Genomic DNA, 21812 nt, shown 5'->3' with positions numbered 1-21812 from the left:
GACCAACCTCCTCCTCCTCCTCCTCCGTCAGCGCCCTTCTCCTCTTACTCCTCCTGCTCCTCCGCCTTCTCCGCGCGGCCGTGGCGTTCGTGAAAAATTTCACTGCCGGACAAAGTCTCGCGCGCTTCGCGTACCCGCGTCGTTTCAGCGCCACGTACTTTTCCGGGAAGCGCCATCTCGTAGTCTTGTAACCCGGGGACCAATTGAACTTCCTAACGGTACCCGCTGAATAATAGAAATCGATCCCCATGCCCCTTCCGCTTCCAATTCCCGAGGACGCGCGACATGTATAAATATACTGGGAGCGCGCGGCTAAGTGACAAGCGTTTCATCCACCTAACCAGCAGCCGGGGCCTCAACTATTTTCCCACGGCATAACAACATTGTGTAATATAACGATATCGGCGACAGGGACTAATTTGATCGGCAGCCTCCATTTCCCGTCAAGTGCCCTCGTCGCCGAGAAAATCGCCTACGATGCATCGATAAATATTCCAAGTCCACCATCCCACCCACCGTAACTCTCCACCCCTCACTCCCACCTACTCCTACTCCGACTCCATACTCCTGGCTCCTTAATAGCGGTCCCGTGACGCGCTCACTTTATTAAACAAGCGCGTTCCCACTCGGACGGTTGGCACGCTCGACCACCACTAGGCGCCTCGTCTCCTCCAACTCGCGTACTCCCGCTCCGATATAAAGCCCCCGCACTTTTAACAGGAATCGACCACCACGGGGTGAGCTTCACCGGGTCCCCTGGCGAAAGGCGATTAACGGAGTCCCGGGCCAATCGGGGCCGCGCTTCGCTTGGTCTGGGAGCGGGTGGCACGATGCACGGGGGCCTCTCGGTGTGCGCGAGGCCAGTAATTTAGCGGCTTTACGACGGCCGCGGTCCCATTTCCGCATGCGCGTCTTACCTCCGCTGCTTTAAATCGTCGCTGTGGACGCGCGCCCCCGGAGCTTCCCGCGAAGTCGGCGCCTATCGTCGGCCGCGCTTGAATTCAAACGGCCAGAGTTGGGTTGAGCGGGAGGGATTCGGGTGGAGGAGGAAGTGAGCCCGAACAGAATGTACCCGATGCGGAATATCGGCGAGGGGCTTAGAAAGGCTTAGGATTTATGAATGATTAATCTTCGGTGACCCGCGATAGGGTTAACCAGAACCGACGATGTAAAACATTTGCTGGCTCGTGGCTCGAGTAAGTTGAGGAGTTTTGGACTCTCGAGCCTTTGACGGAGCCGGTCAGACACTCCTGAGATTCGAAATATTTTTCCCATCCGTTAAATAATGTAGGATAAGGTGTGGCTGCCAATACAGGGATTAAGTGGTCCATACGGATGATCTATTGCTTGTAAAAAATGTCGAATTACCTAGGAAGATTTAATGAGAGTCGACCGACATTAATTGTACACTGACTGTTTTTCTATTTTCCCAATAAATATTGATGAGGCATATCGAATGGTCCTGAATAAATAGAGGAGCAAGCCCGATACTTTCATGAAATTACAATATTAATTCTTTCAGGATGCATTTCAATCAATACGATTTGTAAAAACTTTCAAACAAATGCTAAATTATTAATACTCCTGCATCCTGAATATATTGATAAAAGTTTTTTAAATGCTTTCTCCAGAACCTACAGTATTCAATGTAAAAAAAGCGTACCTGGTACTCGGATTAATCTGATTATGATAACTAATCGTTCATTTATTAGACTTTTTAAATCGAAAATAAAATGACACTTCGACGTTATAATTGAAAAGTTAACTGTAACTATTAGCATTACAGTTTTATATATTCACATGTTACTGCTGATATTAGCATTGTTATTGTTATTATTCATATTCCGATACGATAAACTGATTTATTATACTGATTATTGTATTTATATTATACTTTATTTATAAACATACATATATTTATCAATTTAATTTTATAACAAGTGTAACAAAAAGTGGAAAATACTTACGATAATAAAATTTAATCATATGTTCTTTACTTTTCAAACCATGACTTTTCCTTAAACCAGTACGTTTTCAAAAATATAAATTCACTCACGCTAATGTCATTTTACATTCTTTTCTCGCCTTCAAAAGCGTATTTCAGTTATGTTTTAAAAATATTCACGAACTTAAAATACATTGTATTTTAATGCAAATATAAGTATTTTATGAAAACTTTATATTTAAGGATCAATGAGAATTAATTACACTTACAAATTTTCTATTTTATCAAAGATAGAATTTAATTGATCCAATTAAATCATACTATCCGATATCTTCTTTCTTTTTATTTTCTAATATCTGGCTAAAACTCTTAGTAATAATGACGAAAAAAACGATAAAAACAATAATACATCATATATCGATACTTTTACCTAAAATAATTTAATAAAAATTGGATTTTTAACACAAAATTAATTTTTCACTTTAACACACACACACGCACGCACGCACATATATATATATATATATATATACCTGCCATGAAAAAGTTGTGGTGAAATTAAATTACTCAATTATATTGTAGGTGTCGAGACAAAATTTACTGGCTCAAGTTGCAATGACCTCGTCACTTCCGATGGCTCGGGTTCGACAATAATAAGCGGCCATTTTGATAAAACAATCAGGTTCTGGGATACCAGAACGGAATCTGGATCGAGCGACATCCTTCTTCAAGGAAAAATTACATCACTTGACTTGTCTCGAGGTTTGTTCATTTGCATTTGAGCATCGATACGAATGAAATTGTGATTTTATTATTATGCGTAATTCCTGCTTCGTGCACAAAATTTTCACTCGATAAACTTGAGAAAACGTATATTAATCGTAAAAAAAGAATGCATTTTCAATAAAATTTTAATGAAACTTATACTCTACAGCCATGTGCCATTTAACGAGGATATTTTATTTAAAATATAATAGATAATGTATAGTATAAATAATTTAGAAAATTATGTAAAATCACTATGAATAGAAAGTAAATAACGAAAAAATATAAAGCATGTCTTTTATATTACTTTGCACAACCGAGTGACTCTCTAATAAAAATATATTATCAACCGTGTAACCTACCTCTCTACAGCTGAAAAATAAAAAATAATAATAAAATAGAGAAGAAAAAAAACGGATCTTACATTCTTCTATCAATAATGAGCAAACAATGAACGACGCGAAGACTTTGAAAGCCACAGCTTTGCACCATTACCGAATAGAAACTCGATACGTTTTCGTTTCGGTTACTTTCATTATTTTCTTTATATATACATGTATATATATATGTGTGTGTATATATATATATATATATATATATATATATATATATACTCGTTTCGACAGTAATCAAGTGTACTTTAAAGAAGCCATAACTTACGGGAGAAAAATAATTGTTATTGTAAAGCCAAAAATGCGTTTTAATACAATACTAATACTTTCTTTCTATCAAACAAATTATTTCTTTTTACTTTTTATTTACAGATGCCTACTATCTCCTAAGCTGCGTAAGAGACGATACTTTAAAGCTCCTCGACCTACGGATGAAACTTATCGTTATGTCCTTTAGGTAAATTGCTAATATATCTTTATCCTATCAATGATTCATCACAAAATATACTCTGTGGCCTGCGCAAATATTCTTTCCTTCATCGATTTCACCTAATTAAATAAACCTTATTTCATTTTAATTGCGAATATGCAATTAATCTTTGTATATATTTATGTTGAAAGTGGCAAATTTAAAATGCGATTTAATGTAATCAGAGAACTACTACGAATAGTCGACAAAATATATATTTGAAAGCTTTCTTAAGCATATGATAATAATACAAAGGCAAAATTCAAATTTCTTTTTATATTTATATTTCATTCATATCTGACCTTTAACTATTCCACAAATGAAGAATATTATTATTAATGATTAATTCTTATTATTATTTATTATTATTATTTATTATTATTATTATTATTATTATTATTATTATTATTATTCCAATAATCTACCCTAATTGTGCAGTTTCTCGTAACTTAGTTTTCCCATATTCATTCGCCAAATATGTCTGTCTCTTCGGGACTCAAAAGTATTAATATATAAATAAATTGACATTATTTTTTAATATTGTAACAGGATTTTCATTGAAAAATACATAGTTTATGCTGTGTAAATTTCAAAGTCACAAATACTGTTTAATTGAAAACAACCATTTATGTAAGAAGGCCAACAAAACGGCAATATAACATTCGATTGATTGCAAATTGTAATTGTCAATCAAGCTATTGGATTTGACACAGAAAAAAACAACAACAAGACAAATAGAATTTAATTAAAAATTCCATGACAATTTTCATCTAATGTAACGAGCATTGAGCATTTATAATTTAAATGTATATAACGTATTTTTCGAAGCCCCTGTACAATTTTCCTTCAAGATTTTTCATTATCAAAACAAATTATTTGTAAATTGAGTTAAAATGCATAAATTAGCCGTCTATCAATAAATGGATGTCCTATTGGTTTCGATATTTTTAAAAATTATTTAATCAAGAAATATAGATTTACAATATGAATGTGTGCGTCGCAAATTAATATGCGTAATTAAACGTGCGAGTAACTACACGTGCGGTCGATAATGACTTAAAGTTAATGAGATTTCGAATTTAATCAGATGATATTTGATGCTAATTTTTATAACGTTAATATATTTTCGAAAACTATTAAAGAATATTTATAAAATTATTCTAAATTTATAAGATACATCGTTTACTTAGAATGAAATAAGGTCCATGAATTTCCTTAAAGACGATATAACCTTATTAAAAAATTACATAAATATAGATAATATTACATAAATTGTTGTTTTTAATTTTAATTGGTCAAAAAATAGACATTTGTTCTGATTTTATAACAATTGTTTGGGCATTATATACTTGCTGATATTTTCTTTTATCCTTAGATTTTAGTGCATAATAATATCATTAAAATTATATTTAATAATGTAAATGTATATGTGCGTGTGTGTGTGTGTGTGTGTTGGCACATGAATATACACACACAAACACACACACACACACACACACACACACATACACGCACACACACACATATACACTCATATATATATATTAAAAATGAATAAGTAGTCTTTCGGGCTTAAGCAAATTTAATTTTAGTGCTAATGAAACGGAAAAATGTATTTTAAAAGAAAAATTGCTTATTTTTTGCATAGCTGGTCCATCAGTTTTTAATACAGAAAGTAAGCCAATAAATCGCATGCACACATACATATTTCTTCTCTTCGTAATTTACGTTATTACTATAAATTAGAAACTAATAAAGATTGAGTAGTTAAACTTGGTGTGCTTACTTAATATTATTAAATGAAACTTTAAAAGTAAAGAATATAAAAATTTGCGAGGAGGCAAGCGATTTTTAAATTTATAAATAGAATCTTCATTTCGAACTTCTGTTAGCGTTATTTATTATTATTAAGGAATTAATGAAAAAGATTATTTCAAATAATAAATTATATATAAACCAAGGTGCCTGAAATTATATTATATTTCACTATTATTCTTGTGCTTTCGAAGGATTTCCTCCTTTAAAAGTAATAATTTTAAAGCTTGAACTACTTTTTTTTTTTTTTTTTTTATTTGAAACGTCCAACAACTATGTCATATTTCCCGATTAAACATTCGCCACGCAGATTGGACGATTTAAAATTTAACAAATAAAGGTTAAAGCTTGCTTATTGATCGAACCTATTTACAGTGCGGATGGCTTTAAAGTGGGATGCGATTGGGCAAGAGCGACTTTCAGTCCAGATGGGCAGTACGTAGCCGTTGGTTCTTCCGATGGTTCGGTCTACATATGGTCAGTGACAACGAATAAACTCGAGACTGTACTAAAGGATCATACGTAAGTTATTTTTCGCTTCGCTATTATTAATGTGTACAGCAACCTCGACCTATAATCCTAACGGTGACTCTAATTCAGAACAAAACAAAAAAGAAAACATTATTTTATCATACATACTTATCAATTTCAAACGGATTATAATTTCTGGCAAAATATTGTTAATTAAGATTTTCAATTGATATATTGGTTCAAGTAATGATGTACGAGATTAGAATATTCATATTATAGTGAAGATAGATTAATGAGAAACCAATTTATTGTCCAAAACTTCGAATCTGCTACTTTCAAATAAAAACATTATTTATCATTCATTTATTTACTGCTAATTGTTAAATAAATTAGCTAAGCTAAGGCTAGCGGGCTGGCTAACTGGCTGACATACATTATCTTTTTGATTTCGTTTCTCATAAAGCCCATCGCCACTTTACTTCAGCTCGCTCTCTTGCCAAAAACTGGCCTGTTAGCTTCACCACCTGACACTCGATACAACATCAAAGTGCCTCTTTATTAAATTTCCAAATGATCGGCAGGACATATACTAACAACAGATACAACATGACAATGGTTAATCATAAATGCGAGATTTTTTTTTTAAAGCTAGTACTCTCTTGCCGTTGTCGGGTGTTTGAGTCTCTTGATAAACTATTAGCGAAGCTATTGTTAAAGATATCGATTCGAGATAATCACTATCCATTTAGTAGGTGTATGATACTGACCTTGATAGCTCGCATTATCCTGCTGTCATTCGCAATTATAGGACTTGATCTTGCTTCCTGTAGCTTAGGCTCATCCGTTAGATGGTTAGCCCAATGAAAGTTTATCGAATGAATTGGCCAAAGCTGAAAAAAACTAGGGGAAGAAGCCAGTGAAGTGCAGCTTTCATCAAATTTCGTCGTCATTACTTCATAATAATGATTTGATCGCCGACAAGTCGATTGCATGCATAAATAAGTGGAGAGCGGTTGGGATTGAGGCAGGTTAGGCTGGCCGAGTGCTACTTTAACAATAGGCACGCAAACACACTGGGTTAAAAAAATTATAAAATAGTCGGAATGAATGCTGCGCAAATGCTCAATCGCATCGGTGATAAGCATCATATCGGTGAGACGGAGCTGTGGATGGTACATCCGAGTGGGTTCGTACCCTAATGGGCTGAAAAAGCTGAAAAAGGGCTGAGTGGTGAGAGAGTATACGTCGCGTTTGGGAGTGTGGGATGTGTAGCCGGTCGTATCGAAAAAATGTCTCTAGCATCGGTCACGTATGTCATGTCACAGCGACACCCCCCCCCCAATCTCCCTCTTCCCCGCACCTCCTCATCACTCTAGTTTGCCACTAGTTCTGCGAGTATTCCTTAACAGTAGGCGTAGAAATTCATAATTCGCAGGTAAAGTGCAGGTTGGTCATCGGCTGCCAAGAATAACCCGAAGAGCTTTCGAATTAAAAAGACGTCGTCGTTCTCATCATCTTCTAATTCCCCTTGTCATTCTCATCCTCCGCGTTTCCCACATCTCGAGCTCACGAATTCGCGCTCACGCGTGATAAAGCTTCTCGATTAGACACTAATGCCCCGACATCCAGTCAAGAAATTCCCTTGGCTCGTCTCCGCGTGCGCTTATCGCGATTGTTCAAAGCCGGATTATGCAAATAAAAAGTGCCGCGACACGAATAGCGAACGCGGACCGCGAGTGTAGCCTAAGAAATGTCGAACTCTCGGCTCTCATCACGCGGTAGAGTAAGGTCGCCGTCTCAGGGTCCCGGACACTCGACTATTGGCGTCGCTCGGGATGGACGGAGGTGAGAGGCGAGGCGCCGGTCGATGCGATTCAAGGTGAATTTCGGCGAGTGGCTTCGTTGCTCGGGGGCTTTTTCCCTACCACCGACCGTTAATTAAAACGCCAACGGCAGGATGGCGCTGATCAAGCATTCCATTAATAACTCGGACGAGAGTGCACGGTGATTGCGGCCGTCTTAGCGAGAATTTCATTAATACGGATTGCAGCTCGATAGCACTCGAAGCGATGTAGCACCAGTAAGAGGCTTACCGGGGTCGCGTGGGTCGGTGGTGCTTATCGAGTACGGTCTCTCTCTCTCTCTCTCTCTCTCTCTCTCTCTCCCTCCCTCTCTCCCTCTCTCCCTCTCTCTCCCGGCGTGCGTGAATCCGTGCGTGCGTGCCTGTGTGTTTGCGCGGTGGAGGGCGGAGTGTCAGGGGGAGTGGGTCGACGAGGGTGCGAGGGGCGGGGCGGGAGAGGTCTCGCGCTTCAACGGACGAAGCCACAGGTCAATCGCGGGAGCAGCTTTAGCGGCGATAAAAATTTATTTTGCCACGCGAGCGAGCGGGGCGCAGGATTGGGGCCGACGAGGAATTTGATTATAGAAACGACGGGAGGTGTAAAGCAATCTCGGGTTCTCGCTCTCGGATCGACGCTGATCTCATTGTCGTCGGGCGTCGATCGATCGATCGGCCGGCGCCTTTCGCTCGCTCGCACCACTTGATTTCGTCTTCCCCGGCAATGATCCCGGCGAGTGCCAGCCTCGCGCTCCCTCACGATATTATGTCATTTATCTTCGTCCGGGGCTCGAGAGCAAGAGCGGACAGAGCAGAGCCTCGGCTTGGGGGCCGAGAGACTAGCCCCTTCCGCCCCTCCCGCCCTGGCCCCTTTATCGCTTTGCATTAGTCCGGGCTTTATCTTCTGGGGGCCACTTTTGCCGGTAAGTGCCGGCCGCGCATCTCGTCCTCTTCTTTTGCTCGCTTTCTTTCGCGCCGATGCCGACGTCGATTCTGCACGTCGCTCCGGACGGCCCGTAATCTGACTTTCGTTCTCCTTTATTGGACCGCCGAGATTGGAAAATACGTACGCTCGATTGGGCGGCAGTGGGCCGCTGAAGAAGAACGTTGCCAGTCATACGCTCTCTCTCTCTCTCTCTCTCTCTGTCTGTCTGTCTGTCTGTCTGTCAGCATGTACTTGTATAAATGCATGGCCCATATATATATATATACATATAAGTTTGTGCGTGCGTGCGTGCGTGAGCGGGCGCGCAAGCACGCGCTTATGTAGATAGATTTCTCGCCGAGCCTGCTTTTGCGCTTATTTTGCGCGAGATTCATTTTTACGCGCGAATTGAACGAGTCGCTCGAGTACTCGTTTGAAATTTAACACCTCGCTCGAATGACGCTGAAAGGAGGCGACGATGAAGGTAGGTAGGGGGGACGAATTGGCTATAAAGGGGACACTGGTAAAGAAAAAAGGACGAATATGTGAGCGGCTTCCTGCGTTAGCGCTTACACGCGCTCGCAATGAAAAATGAGGCGCAGCTGATGAGCGTAGGGACGCAATTTTTGAGGAGATCCTGCCACTTGATTTGCTTTTATTGATGGTTGGCCATTAAGCGCGAGTGTAGGCGGTGAACAATTAAGCCTCTCTTTTTTTCTTCTACGCCGAGAGGCAGATGGTAGCGGATAGTGCCGGGGATGAAAAAGCGCCTCTGCAGTTGAAGAAACAAAAATGGGAGGAATCCTCGGGAAGTATCTGATTTGGCGTATCGATCTCTCTCGTGGCTTTTTTTCTTCGCGGCCGCGTCCGAAGACCCGATGCCGGTTTTTCGCTCGCGCGAACGCTCGAGAGACGATAAATCTGCCTCTCCCGCAAAAAATGCTCTTTGCCTCCATCCCTTCATCGCGCACGCACACGCATACACGCGCCCGCGCGTCCTCTCCCCACCGTACTGATGCCAATCAAGGGGGCTCCCGTAGCACAGCATCCTCGCCCATTCGAAACGAACATTAACGTCTCCATAAGATAAGATAATTACGCCTCACCTCGTGCGTTCGCGGTAGCTGAGCGGATTCGCGAGCTACGCTTGCCCACTTATCTGCGCGGGCTTTCTTTTGCTCGGATAAGCCGCGCTAAATAATGTAGCGTCAATCTCGCGCTATCCAGCCTCTTTTCTCCTCTGTACTCGCTACCATCGCGCCGCGTATCGCGTATCGCGATAACACTCTATTGGGGATTTCTAAGACGCCTGCTAAGACTTGGAAAACGAACGGGATATCGTTAAAGATGCACTCGCGACCGCCTTGGCCACGCCATCCTCTCCTATCAACAATAACTCATGCCCTTTTCCATGACAGTTTTTACGATCACATGGATAAGATACGATTTCGCCGCTCAGGAGATATTCGCCTTAACGTAAAATACGAGTTGGCCTTACAATGCAGCGAGTAAATGCAACATCGATTATTGAAAATCGGCTTACTACAGAATAACTCCCAATGAGGATTTCATTCTCCGACCCATTCCCACTGTAATTCGGCCAACTGTAATTTACACTATGGCACTTTGAAATACAATACCGAGCCAGCAGCACATCACGTCACCTGTAATCTGTAATTCCACATTTATATACTAAATGTGTCAGTTACAATTGTAATTATAATATTCGATAATATTCGCGATATTATTCCTCTTAACGAATATTAGCCATTTGGCTATTTGCGCACGTCGCGGCCCATTACTCGTAACTTACCAATTGCAGTTCTCACTCGCCAGTTTTTTTGTTTTATGTTTTATGTTTTATGTTTTTTGTTTTTTTTTTTCTTTTTTCTTTTTCTTTGCCTTTTTTTGTTTGAAGAAATATTCCAGCTTTGTGTTTGTAATTGCTAAATTTTTTTAAAATAAAAAAAAAATAAAAAAAAAAATAAAAAAAAATACCGTGTTGTTGCAGTTTAATACAATACTTTTTTAAAGCTATTGAATGGGGGCCGATCGATTAGCACTCCTGTAATAGAAAATATTTAAAATTGTGAGTATCTAAAATTAAATTTAACGTATAAATAATAAAAATGAAGGGCTGAAAATTATTGATTTTCAAAATAAAGGACATGTATTATTAAGTGAAACGACGATTAATTTGAAGTGTCGTATCGCCCTCTTCGTTAGAGCTCATCGTCCGATTAGCTTTGATTAATTATCTCTTTAAAGTTCATAAAGAAGCTCTTGAGTATAGTAGTGGTGTAGGGTCGAGCGAGCGAGAAATATTAGAAAAATCATTTAATTACCAGTTAAGTGATAATATACGAGTGGTGGACCCAACAAAATATCCCTTTCGTTAGCAGCTTCGAAATATCGGCTTCATAATTGCTGCATAATTGCATAGATCGACGATAAGATCGAGCGAATGATGCTTCCCCCTCACCGACGTTCGGCACCACTTCGACATTTCGTCCAAACACAACTTTGTAACCAAACGTCGCACGCGCGCACCTCACATTTACTGAACGTTAAGAATAAAAAGTAAAGTATAATAAAAACGGCATGTGGCAATACGCGGCGGCTTTATATAAAGGAAAAGGCACCAATACCCTTGGAGAATAGCGTCAGCGCGAGTGCCTCGGAGGTTGGCACAACGTTCACGACGAATAAACAAACGAGAAAGATGCATGAAACGAAGAAAGGCTCAGCTTGCATAATCGAGGCGCGAATTTGGCCGTTGAAACCGATGCATCTCGCGCTCGGGCCGCATTTGTTTGCTCGTGTACTAGAGCCACTCGGCCACGACGAGTCTCCTCGTCTCCCGGTTTCATCCTGGCGAGGCGCGCACGGATCGTTGGCTTAACTTCGCCACGTATTACCATTAAATTTGCTCGCGTGTAATACCACACCAGGGTTGCGCTTGGCACCCGGGAACGAGGGCAAACCGCGCTTGTTGTCTAATTACTCGCGGTGAGTTTCGCGTCGACGTCGCCGTGCCAGACGAGACGACGACGGCGACAGGGACGGGGATGAGGATAGGGCCAAGGATAGGGACGAGGAGAACGTCTGGTAATCGCGCCGCCGAAAGCATTTGCACTCGCATCCGCGAACACGTCGGTGAGACAAGGCGAAACTTGCCAGAGGCCTGGACGCCCTCCTTTCTCGATTAACGCAAGCGCCGTCGTCGCCAACTTTGCGGGAGTTCCAGTCGGAGAAACAGCCGCGCTAGGAAGTGAGACAGACGTGGGCGAAGCAATATACATGGCACGGCTCGTGAAGCCCTCCACGGCCCGGACCTCCAACAAACGCAGAGGTGGAAATTTCACAAAGTTATATATTGCACGCGCTACGGCATTAAGACTTAAGTGAGCGCGCTCCTTTTCCTATTTTCGACTTACATCTCTATTTCCCATTCGTTTCATACGGGCCAAACGCTGCTGACTATGATTAAAATGTTTATAACCCCACTTTTGGTGGTATGTTTTTTCTTCTTCTTCTTCTTCTTCTTCGTCTTTTCCTTTTTTTTTTCTTCTTTTTTTTCTTCTTTTGGTGTGTTTTTATTGCGCCTTGCTTTTTCTTACGTTTTTCATATCTTTCCCAGTATATTTCGGATTATTCGCATCGAATGAGGAAGAAATCCGCGCAACTGCCCAAGTCCTTGACACGCACAAAGCTTTACAAAGTAAATTTTGGTTTTATGGAAAGTAGAGCAGCGTTACCGCTAGTGCCAAGGTTACAAAAACAAAAACACTGAATTCCTGTGCATTACATTACAAAGTCGTACATTGCAGCTAACATCATCTTCGAATTATAATCTGCATAAGTAGAATAGGGCAGACTTGCAGGCGCAAGGAAAAGAAACCATTGCCAAGTCATTAAACTGATTATACTGTCGAAAAATAGAGTTGTTAATATCACTAAAACGCATTTCTCTACTCATATACAAAGAAATCTCTTCAATTCCACTTTATAAAAATGTGTAATGCTCGTTTTTATTTTAAAAATATGTAATCATACTTAGCATCGTGTGTATACGAAAGAAAGCATATTCACATCAATTGCGCATGCACATATGCGCGCACCGACACTTACCATAAATAACAAGCCAGAAGCATTCTTGGTCTAAAGATTTCTAAACCCATTGTTTTTTATTGCAATAAGCATTTTCCATAAGCGATAAGCAGATGTAGCCTTTAAAATTTCAATAATTAAATAACAATGTTTTATGGTCGTTTTGGGGCTTTGGCGAAGATGCACGCGGTCTTGAAAATTAAAAATTTCCGAGAATGAATAATAAAATTTTCATTGGCAACAATAATAATAACAATAACAAAAATAATAACAACGGCGACCGTAATGATAACAACGACTGCGACAGCAACGGTAACGACAATAACACAATAATAAACGCCTAAAGAACAGATTTTAACTTTCAAACCTGAAAAAATACTATTTTAAGCCCTCGTGCACAAGTGTGGATTGCGTGAGAGCGCGCGCGCGCGCCCGTGTATTTATCTGCGTTGAAATACACTTGCTTTTAAAATCGATTGTTAAGGTTATTTTGACTGTATTTTTACTAATCGTTAATTTCTAGATGTATAAAATTTATTGTTAAAAATTGCTTAGAAATAATTGTAATAACATTCTCAAACCGATGACGAATTACAGGCAAAAATATTTACATTTACATTTGCTTTTATATTAGAATTTTAAAAGCAAATAATGTCAGATTACTAACCATAAACAAAAAACAATGTAATTAGAGAGAAATTTCGATAAATTGCTGTATGATTAATAACGATAACATAATTTTTCGATTCCAGTTTGAAATTTTTCAATATCTTTCTAATATCCAATTAGTTAGTACAAAATCAGATAATTACAAATTTTATTAAATAAAAATATTTAATTTCAAAAATGCATATATTTTAAGAGTCTGTTGGCAAAAAAAAAAAAAAAAGAAAGAAAGAAAGAAAGAAAAATAAAGAATGAAAGGTAGCCATATGAAATAATGTTTAAATACATAAAAGTGAAAGAAATTATAAATAAACTCTATAAGTGAAATAAAACTTTCAGCCAATATTTGTTTCGTCCATTATTATGAGGAAAACCTACGTTTTTTAATTCTCAAAAATAAAAGTACATTTAATTAAATGTAAAAAATTTTAATACAGCTTTTCACAAAATAGACCTACGCTCTAATTGGAATTGGTCTAACAATGAGATACATTATAAATATAATAATAATAAAATAATAAATGAAGCGGATATTCTATTAAAAAATCATTATGTATTATTACTTTAAAGTTTGATTAAGATTGCCCAACATTCTTTGCACGTATAACTTTGTTAAGAATTAAAACAAGATTAAGTTGATGAAACGATTTATTAAGAAATAAATTGTAAAAACTTAATTAGCCTACTTTCAAATATTTCAAACTAAATTTTTCTATTAAATTAAGTTAATATTTTCTAGATAAAAGATAAAAATTTCGCTTTAAAAAGTATACAAGGAAAAAATTAAGTACAATGTCCATCGTTTTCTTTATATTTTCTGCTTTATTTTATTTTTACGGTCGACGTTCTGTGTACGTGGAAAATAACTCCTTAATTGTCTTGCTTTTTGTTTTTCAATTTTAGAAAATAATTTCATTTTTCCTTCGTGTTGGTGTATTATTTTTTATTGTTTATTATAATAAAAAGCAAAAGGCAAAAAGGAACAAACGAAAAACAAGCAAAAACAACAGGAACACAATAAAAGTTATAATAAACCGCTTGGAGCATAAAATGTCTTCGCATAATTAAAATAATGAAAAATTAGAATAAACCATCAACGTTCGTTCGTTCGTCCGCTTCTTAGTGAATCGCGTCATGAATTCAAAATCGTAATTATAATTTTATCGGGACAATGTGGAAATTATCATAAAAGACACTTGGAATACAAGAGGGCCAAATGTTGACACTCTTTGCCGTTTTATATTTAATTATAATTAACATAAAAAAGCATTTTCACGCCAGGACAAGACCTTCTGAGAATACACACACTCGATTCTCCCGATTAATACTTCCTTTTAATACAGCGCCCCCCCCCCCACCCACCCACGCCCACGCACCCAATCGAACGTAAATAAAAGGATGCGGTGTGACGCGGGTGCGCAGATAAATACTTTCCCCAATTGTCTTTACTCAAGTATAAACAATCAGCAAACTTATATATTTTTGCAATATACATATTTATGCGCCGGAATTATTAATCATAGCCAGTGCGGATAGAATTGTAGGAAGCCGAAACGACTGCGTGTCTCAGTGGGTGTTCGCCGTTGCTTGGAGATCGACTTTAGCTCCACCCGTGCGATAAAGTCAGCCACTTGAGCGAGCGCGGAAATAGAATAGAATTTTGGCGCTTCAGTTGATATGGAGAAGATCATAATTCAGCGTAAATAAACTTTGTAGCGACTCGGTTGCAGATATTTCAAGAATTTCAATTGTATTTGAGATTTTACACATTATAAAGCAATTACTTCCTTCCTTCCCTCTCCCCCCCCCCTCCAAAAAATTCTTTCTAACGGTCATTACTATATGGTAACTGACTATTGATGATTGCTCGATTAATTTTCCGACGTCCGTGTATGTTGTGCAGTTGAATGCGACGATCGCGGTGAAGTGACATAAGTGCTGGCTAATTCCTTCGTTTAAGTACTTAACAGTACTCGAGCGATGTATTGTCTCGCTGCTCTAGCAAGTGGAAATTGTATTCTCTCGATGTCTAAGATTCGCTCGTACGAACGCCAGAAGAAAAAATTACATTCAAATGACTTTGCGTGTATTATGGAGCTTAAGGGATGAGATTGGCAGTTCAAGGTCGTGCTCTCATGCGGTAAGGTATAATGAGCGGGAGGGAATCGATATGGAGTAGCTGGGATGAAGCTTTTTCATTTTCTTTTTGGATTTAATAAGCTGACTTGAATTTCTAATTTCTTACGGTGTAGCGCTGCGTTCCGCGAGACGCCGAGGACTTTTTTTCTTTAAAAGCAAGTGCAGAGGCACAGAATTAGTTGGTTCGATCCTTCGGAGATGCGAACTGGGGCCGTAAGCAGTGCGCGCGCGCGCGTGTGTGAGAGAGAGAGAGAGAGAGAGAGAGAGAGAGAGAGAGAGAGTAGCGACTGGATACGCAGCCTCCAATTGCTCGACGTATAGTCGATTTCCTCCGAGCGCAATACATCTTCCAGCTTTGCCTCAATCTCCTCTGTTTCTGCCGCGCGCTCTTTTATGCTTTAATATTGCCGCTTACCCGCACACCGTAAAATGCCAGGACTCTTCTTTTCATTATTTATCTGAGATTCCGCCAAATGTGTCTAATCATCGTTCGTCTTGCCCGTCCTACCTCCAAAGGACACTAACGAACGATCCATCAGAGCATCGAGCATTTATTAAATGACAATACTCCTTTCTAAGCCAACTAATATCTGCCAACTTCTTGTCCTCCTATCATGATCGATTATATAATTTCGCGTTATTTATCTCCGCTCGCAAGTGAAGCCCCGTTTCTCTTCCTCCCACTCGATATACTGTGCATTAGAATTTGAGAAGACGTCGCTTTAAGAACAAGACGCTCCCTAAGCATCATGATCATTAATCTCGTAACGCGCGCCCCTCGCGTCAATCGACTGTCGCAAAAAGTGCAACATTCGCAATTGGGCCTCGCGACTGCCTATCCTCGGACTCACCCCTCCTCGGAATGACATTCTTCGGGGCTCGGATGAAATAACAACAACAACAACAAACAACAACAAACAACAACAATAACAACAACAACAACAAACAACAACAAAAAATCGTGTCTTCGTGCGAGCACTCGACAGTTATCGCAAAAAAACGCTCGGGAAAGGCTCGGAGTCAATAACAACCAGCGAGTCGCCGCTATAGATCGTATGATTGATTGGTCCGATCGCGTGCATTTGAGAAAACTCGAAATAATCGTAAGAGAGTTGGGGTATTAACGGCTGGCTCTTCTTGCGGTGCCTGACCTCACGAGCCAATCGCCCGCCTCTCGCTTGTTCGAACGAAGAAAAAAGGGTCGAACGGTAAAGCCATGGCCGAAGCACTTACGAGGCAAAAACAAACGACACCGGCGGGAGCATTGAGTCCGTTCCCCGTCCCGACATGTATACGACCTCTGGCATCGCGCCTCTAAAATATCGGTCGGCCATCGGTAATAAGCCACGACGGCCGAGGCTCGCACGCAAAAGCGGCGCGGCGACGCCAACTACGACTAGGACGACGACGAAGACCACGACTACGACGACGACTACGACGACGACTACGACGACGACTACGACGACGACTACGACGACGACGACTACGACGACATCGAAGGATCCTCGCCCGAGGCGTCGTCGACCTCTTGCCGCTCGCCTCCTCCTCGCTCGCCCTTTGTACACGTTATGCAATGCTTTACGGTCAGTATAAAAGCCCCGGCTCTTGTCTTCCGTCACGTGAGACCCGTAATTAAAAACCGGCCAACGGGCCTGGTTATTGTTTTATTGCTTTACGTGGAATGTGCATTCGGCCTCTGCCCCGTCGCTCTATCGCATCATCGCTCTATCGCGCTCTAATATAAAATTCCGCTCAATTAAGCGCACTCTTTATTATTTTATAGAAATTTTTATGATACTTTTTTCCCGATAGGGACTCCGCGGCCGCTCCCCTCGATTTTACGCGCCGCTTGTTGCGACTACTCGTACTTTACGATAGTACCTCAAACATAAATGCACCGCGAATTTTACGCGAATTTATAAATCCTCGCGGAGTCGCGTGCAGGACGTGGCAGAGAGCTCGAACGAGCCCCGTCGAAGAAACAAAAAAGTAATGGCTACGGCGATGCTGAGACGAGGGAGTTTAAATTTACGTTAAACGTCGAGCTTTCGTCGAGTGATACATGATACATCGGCAGCTCGTCCCCATGAACTTTCAACCGAATAATTCGAAGAGTCGAGAAAGGACTACGAGGGATAGTTGAGCTTCCATAGTGGTGTGGGAGGGGCGGGGAAGACGGAGGCTGAGGATGAAGCGCTCGTCCCAGAGGGAACGGCAGGCGAGTGCACGACGCCGAGAAATTTTTATTACACGTCGAAAGCGCCACCGTCCACCAAAATTCGCGAATATACGATTGCGCGCCACATATTTCGGATTGAGGCGGGGTATTTTCATTTTTCCAAAGTTTTGAGAAGACGCGTCAAGGCGACTGAAATGGTCTCGTCCGTGCTCGTAGGGTGGCTATTTAACCAATCAGTTCTCCTCTTGGCTGCTTATAATTGATCGAGCAAAGAAGAATATATCGAGGCTATTGTCTTAGGGGCCCCGAGTCATTCATTTTTAAGCCATCATAGGCGACTAATGAATAATGGGGGCCAATGTACGGGAATATTAAATGCTGGTGAACGAAACTTACGTTTCGACGATCGTGACTCGTTTGATCAAGCGACTACAAATTTCACCCTTTCCCAGCATCAAAAAGTATCTTAAATTTAAATTGTTCGCGTAGTGGTGGTTGGCCACTTGCAATAGCTCGGGATCGTATAGAGTTTTGGAAGAAAATAGTTATAAATAATGTATATCTTCGGTGCGTTATTCGTCAAATTTTGCCCTCGATTTTTCGGAACAAACGGCCTAAGCTCTATTTATGGCGAACAAAAAGGTAGGAAAATGAGATTTTATCAATACATGAAATATTGCTGTAAATGCTCTGTAGAATTAATATCTTGACTGGTTGGCTAATTGCACTAGTAATCACGCGACCTCGTGGCAATCGCACAACCATATTTATTGGCGAAGACATGATCTGAATGTACGCGACATCAGCGTATTATAAACTGTCGTTAATTTCACGATTTATATTGCCATTGCTCATTAGTTATTTAGAAAAGATGTGACGGGAAATATGCGAATCCGAGGATAAATGGCAGATTTCATATGTGAATCATTAAAGCAACAACTCTTTTTAATTAACACAATTTAAGGTAGAGAGAGACTCAAATTCTCGTGATTAAGAACAGTCGTATACTTATTATAATATATATATATATATATATATATATATACGCAAATCACATGCATACTTTATCTCGTAATTCATGAACTAGTTAAATTTTTAATCTACCGAGGCTCAAATTAAAATTAAGATTTTTAAGATTAAGTGCAAATTCTTCCGTATTTGAAAAAGTATTTTTATACCCAGTGCATCAAGTTGGAATTATGAATTTTTTAATGCCTTAATATTTTATGTTTTATTAATGCGAACGACTTTGGATATTTATAGGAAAATTATTAAAGATGCCTTAGTGTGATAGTAGATTATATATTAGTTGCCGGGACACAAGATATTGTATATGTCACTAAGGAAAACCTTGCGGGCAGGTTTATGGCCGGGAAATGCCACGGGCCGACGCCAATGAGTTGCTTGTAGAAAATGTAGTAAAACTGCAATATGTATACATTATTGATACTACATGTTTTGAAATATCGAAATAGTCAGTCGAAACTTTGACAAGAGCGAAAAGTTTGAAGTCCTAATGAGTCGTAGCGTGCCAGCGAGTTGAGATTTTTTGTGCCCCCCTCCCACCCCGTGTGTGTGTGTGTGTGTCTGTGCGTCTGTGTGTCTGTGTGTTTGTGTATGTTTGTGTGTGTTTGTGTGTTTGTGGAGGCCTGCGCGTTCCTGTATGACTGATTAGAATGCACTGTGTCTGCGCATGAGAGGTCTTTGATAATTTTCAAATAAATTTGTATTCGCTTATACTTGCAATGCAAACATACCCATAAGCAGAATCCAAAAGGTAAAATCTAAATGTAAAATGCTCCACCCCTCGCCCTCACCCCGCCCACCAACCACCCGATCTTAATATAATCAATTTCGACATATAATATTATATTTACATTTTGCGCGAGCCTTTGGAAAAGTTGTTCGATAACTGACCGTTGTATTTGAAAAATATATTGATTATTTGATAAGCGGCGAATGCTCCAGCTGACGATGCTTAACAGCTTGCTCGAATAGTAGAAAAATGGTTGCCGAAATAAGCCATCGTCGCACACTGCGTTATTAAAAATTAGCGAATCCGCGGGAATTTTCAAACGGACAAATTACATTGCCACTGTGCTCCAAGAGCTTTTCCATGTAAGCCACGCAATTCAATTTTTCTCTTATTCCGCTTATGCCAGGCAATTATGCCCGCATCTCCGCCCTCGAATTTTCCCAGATTTTGATGCGTGAATATTTGAAATGGACTTTACCCCACCCCGCCTACCCCCCAACCCTGAAAAAAACCTATCGCGCAATCTGAGAATCCAGAGTCGTCCTATCAAAGAAATAAGTGCATAACGGTAAGTGCATTGCAACTTGGTTGAGTCTCGGGTCTCGGGTGAGCGTACGAGCCGCCATCCGTGAATAAGATCGAAACGAAATGGAGCGAATTTTTTCTAAGCGCTATTGCGCCCTCTGAATATACTGTAAAGGGGACTTGCTTGATTTCTCTCTAACCAGCGACGATTCCCAACGACAATCGGACTTGGCCGTACATTTGAATAACATCATGGGCCTAGAACGCGTAACGGCCGCCTTCCATAACAGGTATTGAGGTGTGAGGGTGTCGGTGTACTCATCTCTCCGCGCTCGATTAATTCGATTGATTTATTTGAAAACCTTGTCGATTTATTTGCTGCTGGACATGTTGAAGAAACCGTTGCGCCGGCCCAGAAATATTTCGTTACCATATTGAGAGCAAATATCATGAAATATAAAATGAAGATAAACAAAGTTTAGATAAATATTTCCTTTGGATGGAACTGGCCGTTAGTATTTGCGACGGCATGTCGTTATGTTGAAAAGTTAGTTCAATGAGTTGAAAATGGTGTAAAGTGAGAGTACCGTGAACGAAATTCAACCAAGACTTTTTTTGACAACAATGGGCGCTGCGACAATTGATAAATAAGTCCACTAGTCGACGAATTGACATTGTGTTTTTTTTTTTTTTTTTTTTTAATTTTGCTCGTATTTTATAGGCTAAATGTTAAAAGTCAAGTCAAAGCCAAATGATCGCACTTGCGATCGAATGTCGTTTAAATTGTCCAAAAATTTCTATAAATCAAATTGAGAGATTTACATCAGAGAAACTTTACACAAAACGCATAAAGCGATCGAGAAGATCAATCGCAATCGTAGGTAAAAGTAGGTGTGCGCGAATAAAGTGCGTGAGGACGTCTATCACAAAATTCGATCCAATTAGCCATTGTAATATCACGAAGGCGAAGAAAGTTGCGTAATGTAAAGTTACATTCTTATGATGCATCCATGTAATTTTATTGGAGTAATTTATTATAAAATTACATTCATTTAAGCGCATTGGCACTAAGTCGGCTGATAAGTAAATCTCGTCTACTTGTACAAAATCGCGTGCACATTGAAGAATAATGAGAATTATAAAAAGATGATTATCATTTCTTGTGCATTATGAAGTAAATTTTTCTACGGCATTTGCATATTATCCGTATTCGGTAAATTTTTATCGCACACCACATAACTATACGCGATGTCTTTCGGAATAAATGCATAAAGCCAAGAACGTGGTGTTAATGATGCTACTATAATGATGTAATAAAATTAAGGGAGATGTACTTTGCAGCTCGAGTAATGACGGCAGTTATGGCTTATTTTCTTTTTGCCCGATGAATTATTTATCCATAATGATTAAGTGGCTGGTTATAGTTGTTACGAAAAATATTCCCAAATTAAAAGAAAGAGGTTTAATTTATCGTTACAATAAATTAGTTGGCTTAGCTGCATAAATATGCGATCCGTTTCCAATGACAATTGTAACAATGGCACAAGAAGAAGATGTTCCATCTCGCCTTTTGTCTATTGAAATTATAGACTCGTTCCGTCCACTCCACAGCCAGCATGTGCGCTCCAATCGTTACTTCTCACCTCTTACTCCTCCCCCATGGATTTGTCTAAAGCATCTGCTGCAAACAGAATCTCGGCAAAGCTTATCGTTTGCTTGTTAAAATATAATCGCGGCCGGCGACAGGTGCGGAAGTGATCCATCACCCAACAAGCCCAGCACATTCAACGAGGACATTTTGAGAGGCAGCGACGAAAG

General features: G+C 39.9%; 1 protein-coding gene across 1 annotated transcript in view; it reads left to right on the top strand.

The window, feature by feature from the left end:
• LOC105362409 (autophagy-related protein 16-1-like) overlaps nt 1–21812 on the top strand; it is a 34972-nt gene that overhangs the window by 5743 nt on the left and 7417 nt on the right. Inside the window, exons 2-4 of the mRNA XM_011499850.1 lie at nt 2528–2707; nt 3475–3559; nt 5762–5908. Coding sequence (XP_011498152.1) covers nt 2528–2707; nt 3475–3559; nt 5762–5908 — 412 coding nt within the window. The remainder of the gene's footprint in view (nt 1–2527; nt 2708–3474; nt 3560–5761; nt 5909–21812) is intronic.

This window comes from Ceratosolen solmsi, unplaced genomic scaffold, assembly GCF_000503995.2.
Source record: "Ceratosolen solmsi marchali unplaced genomic scaffold, CerSol_1.0 scaffold35, whole genome shotgun sequence".
In the NCBI taxonomy this organism is placed as follows: Eukaryota; Metazoa; Arthropoda; class Insecta; order Hymenoptera; family Agaonidae; genus Ceratosolen; species Ceratosolen solmsi.
Note: the sequence above shows the minus strand (reverse complement) of the source record. Positions and strands in the feature narration are given on the sequence as shown.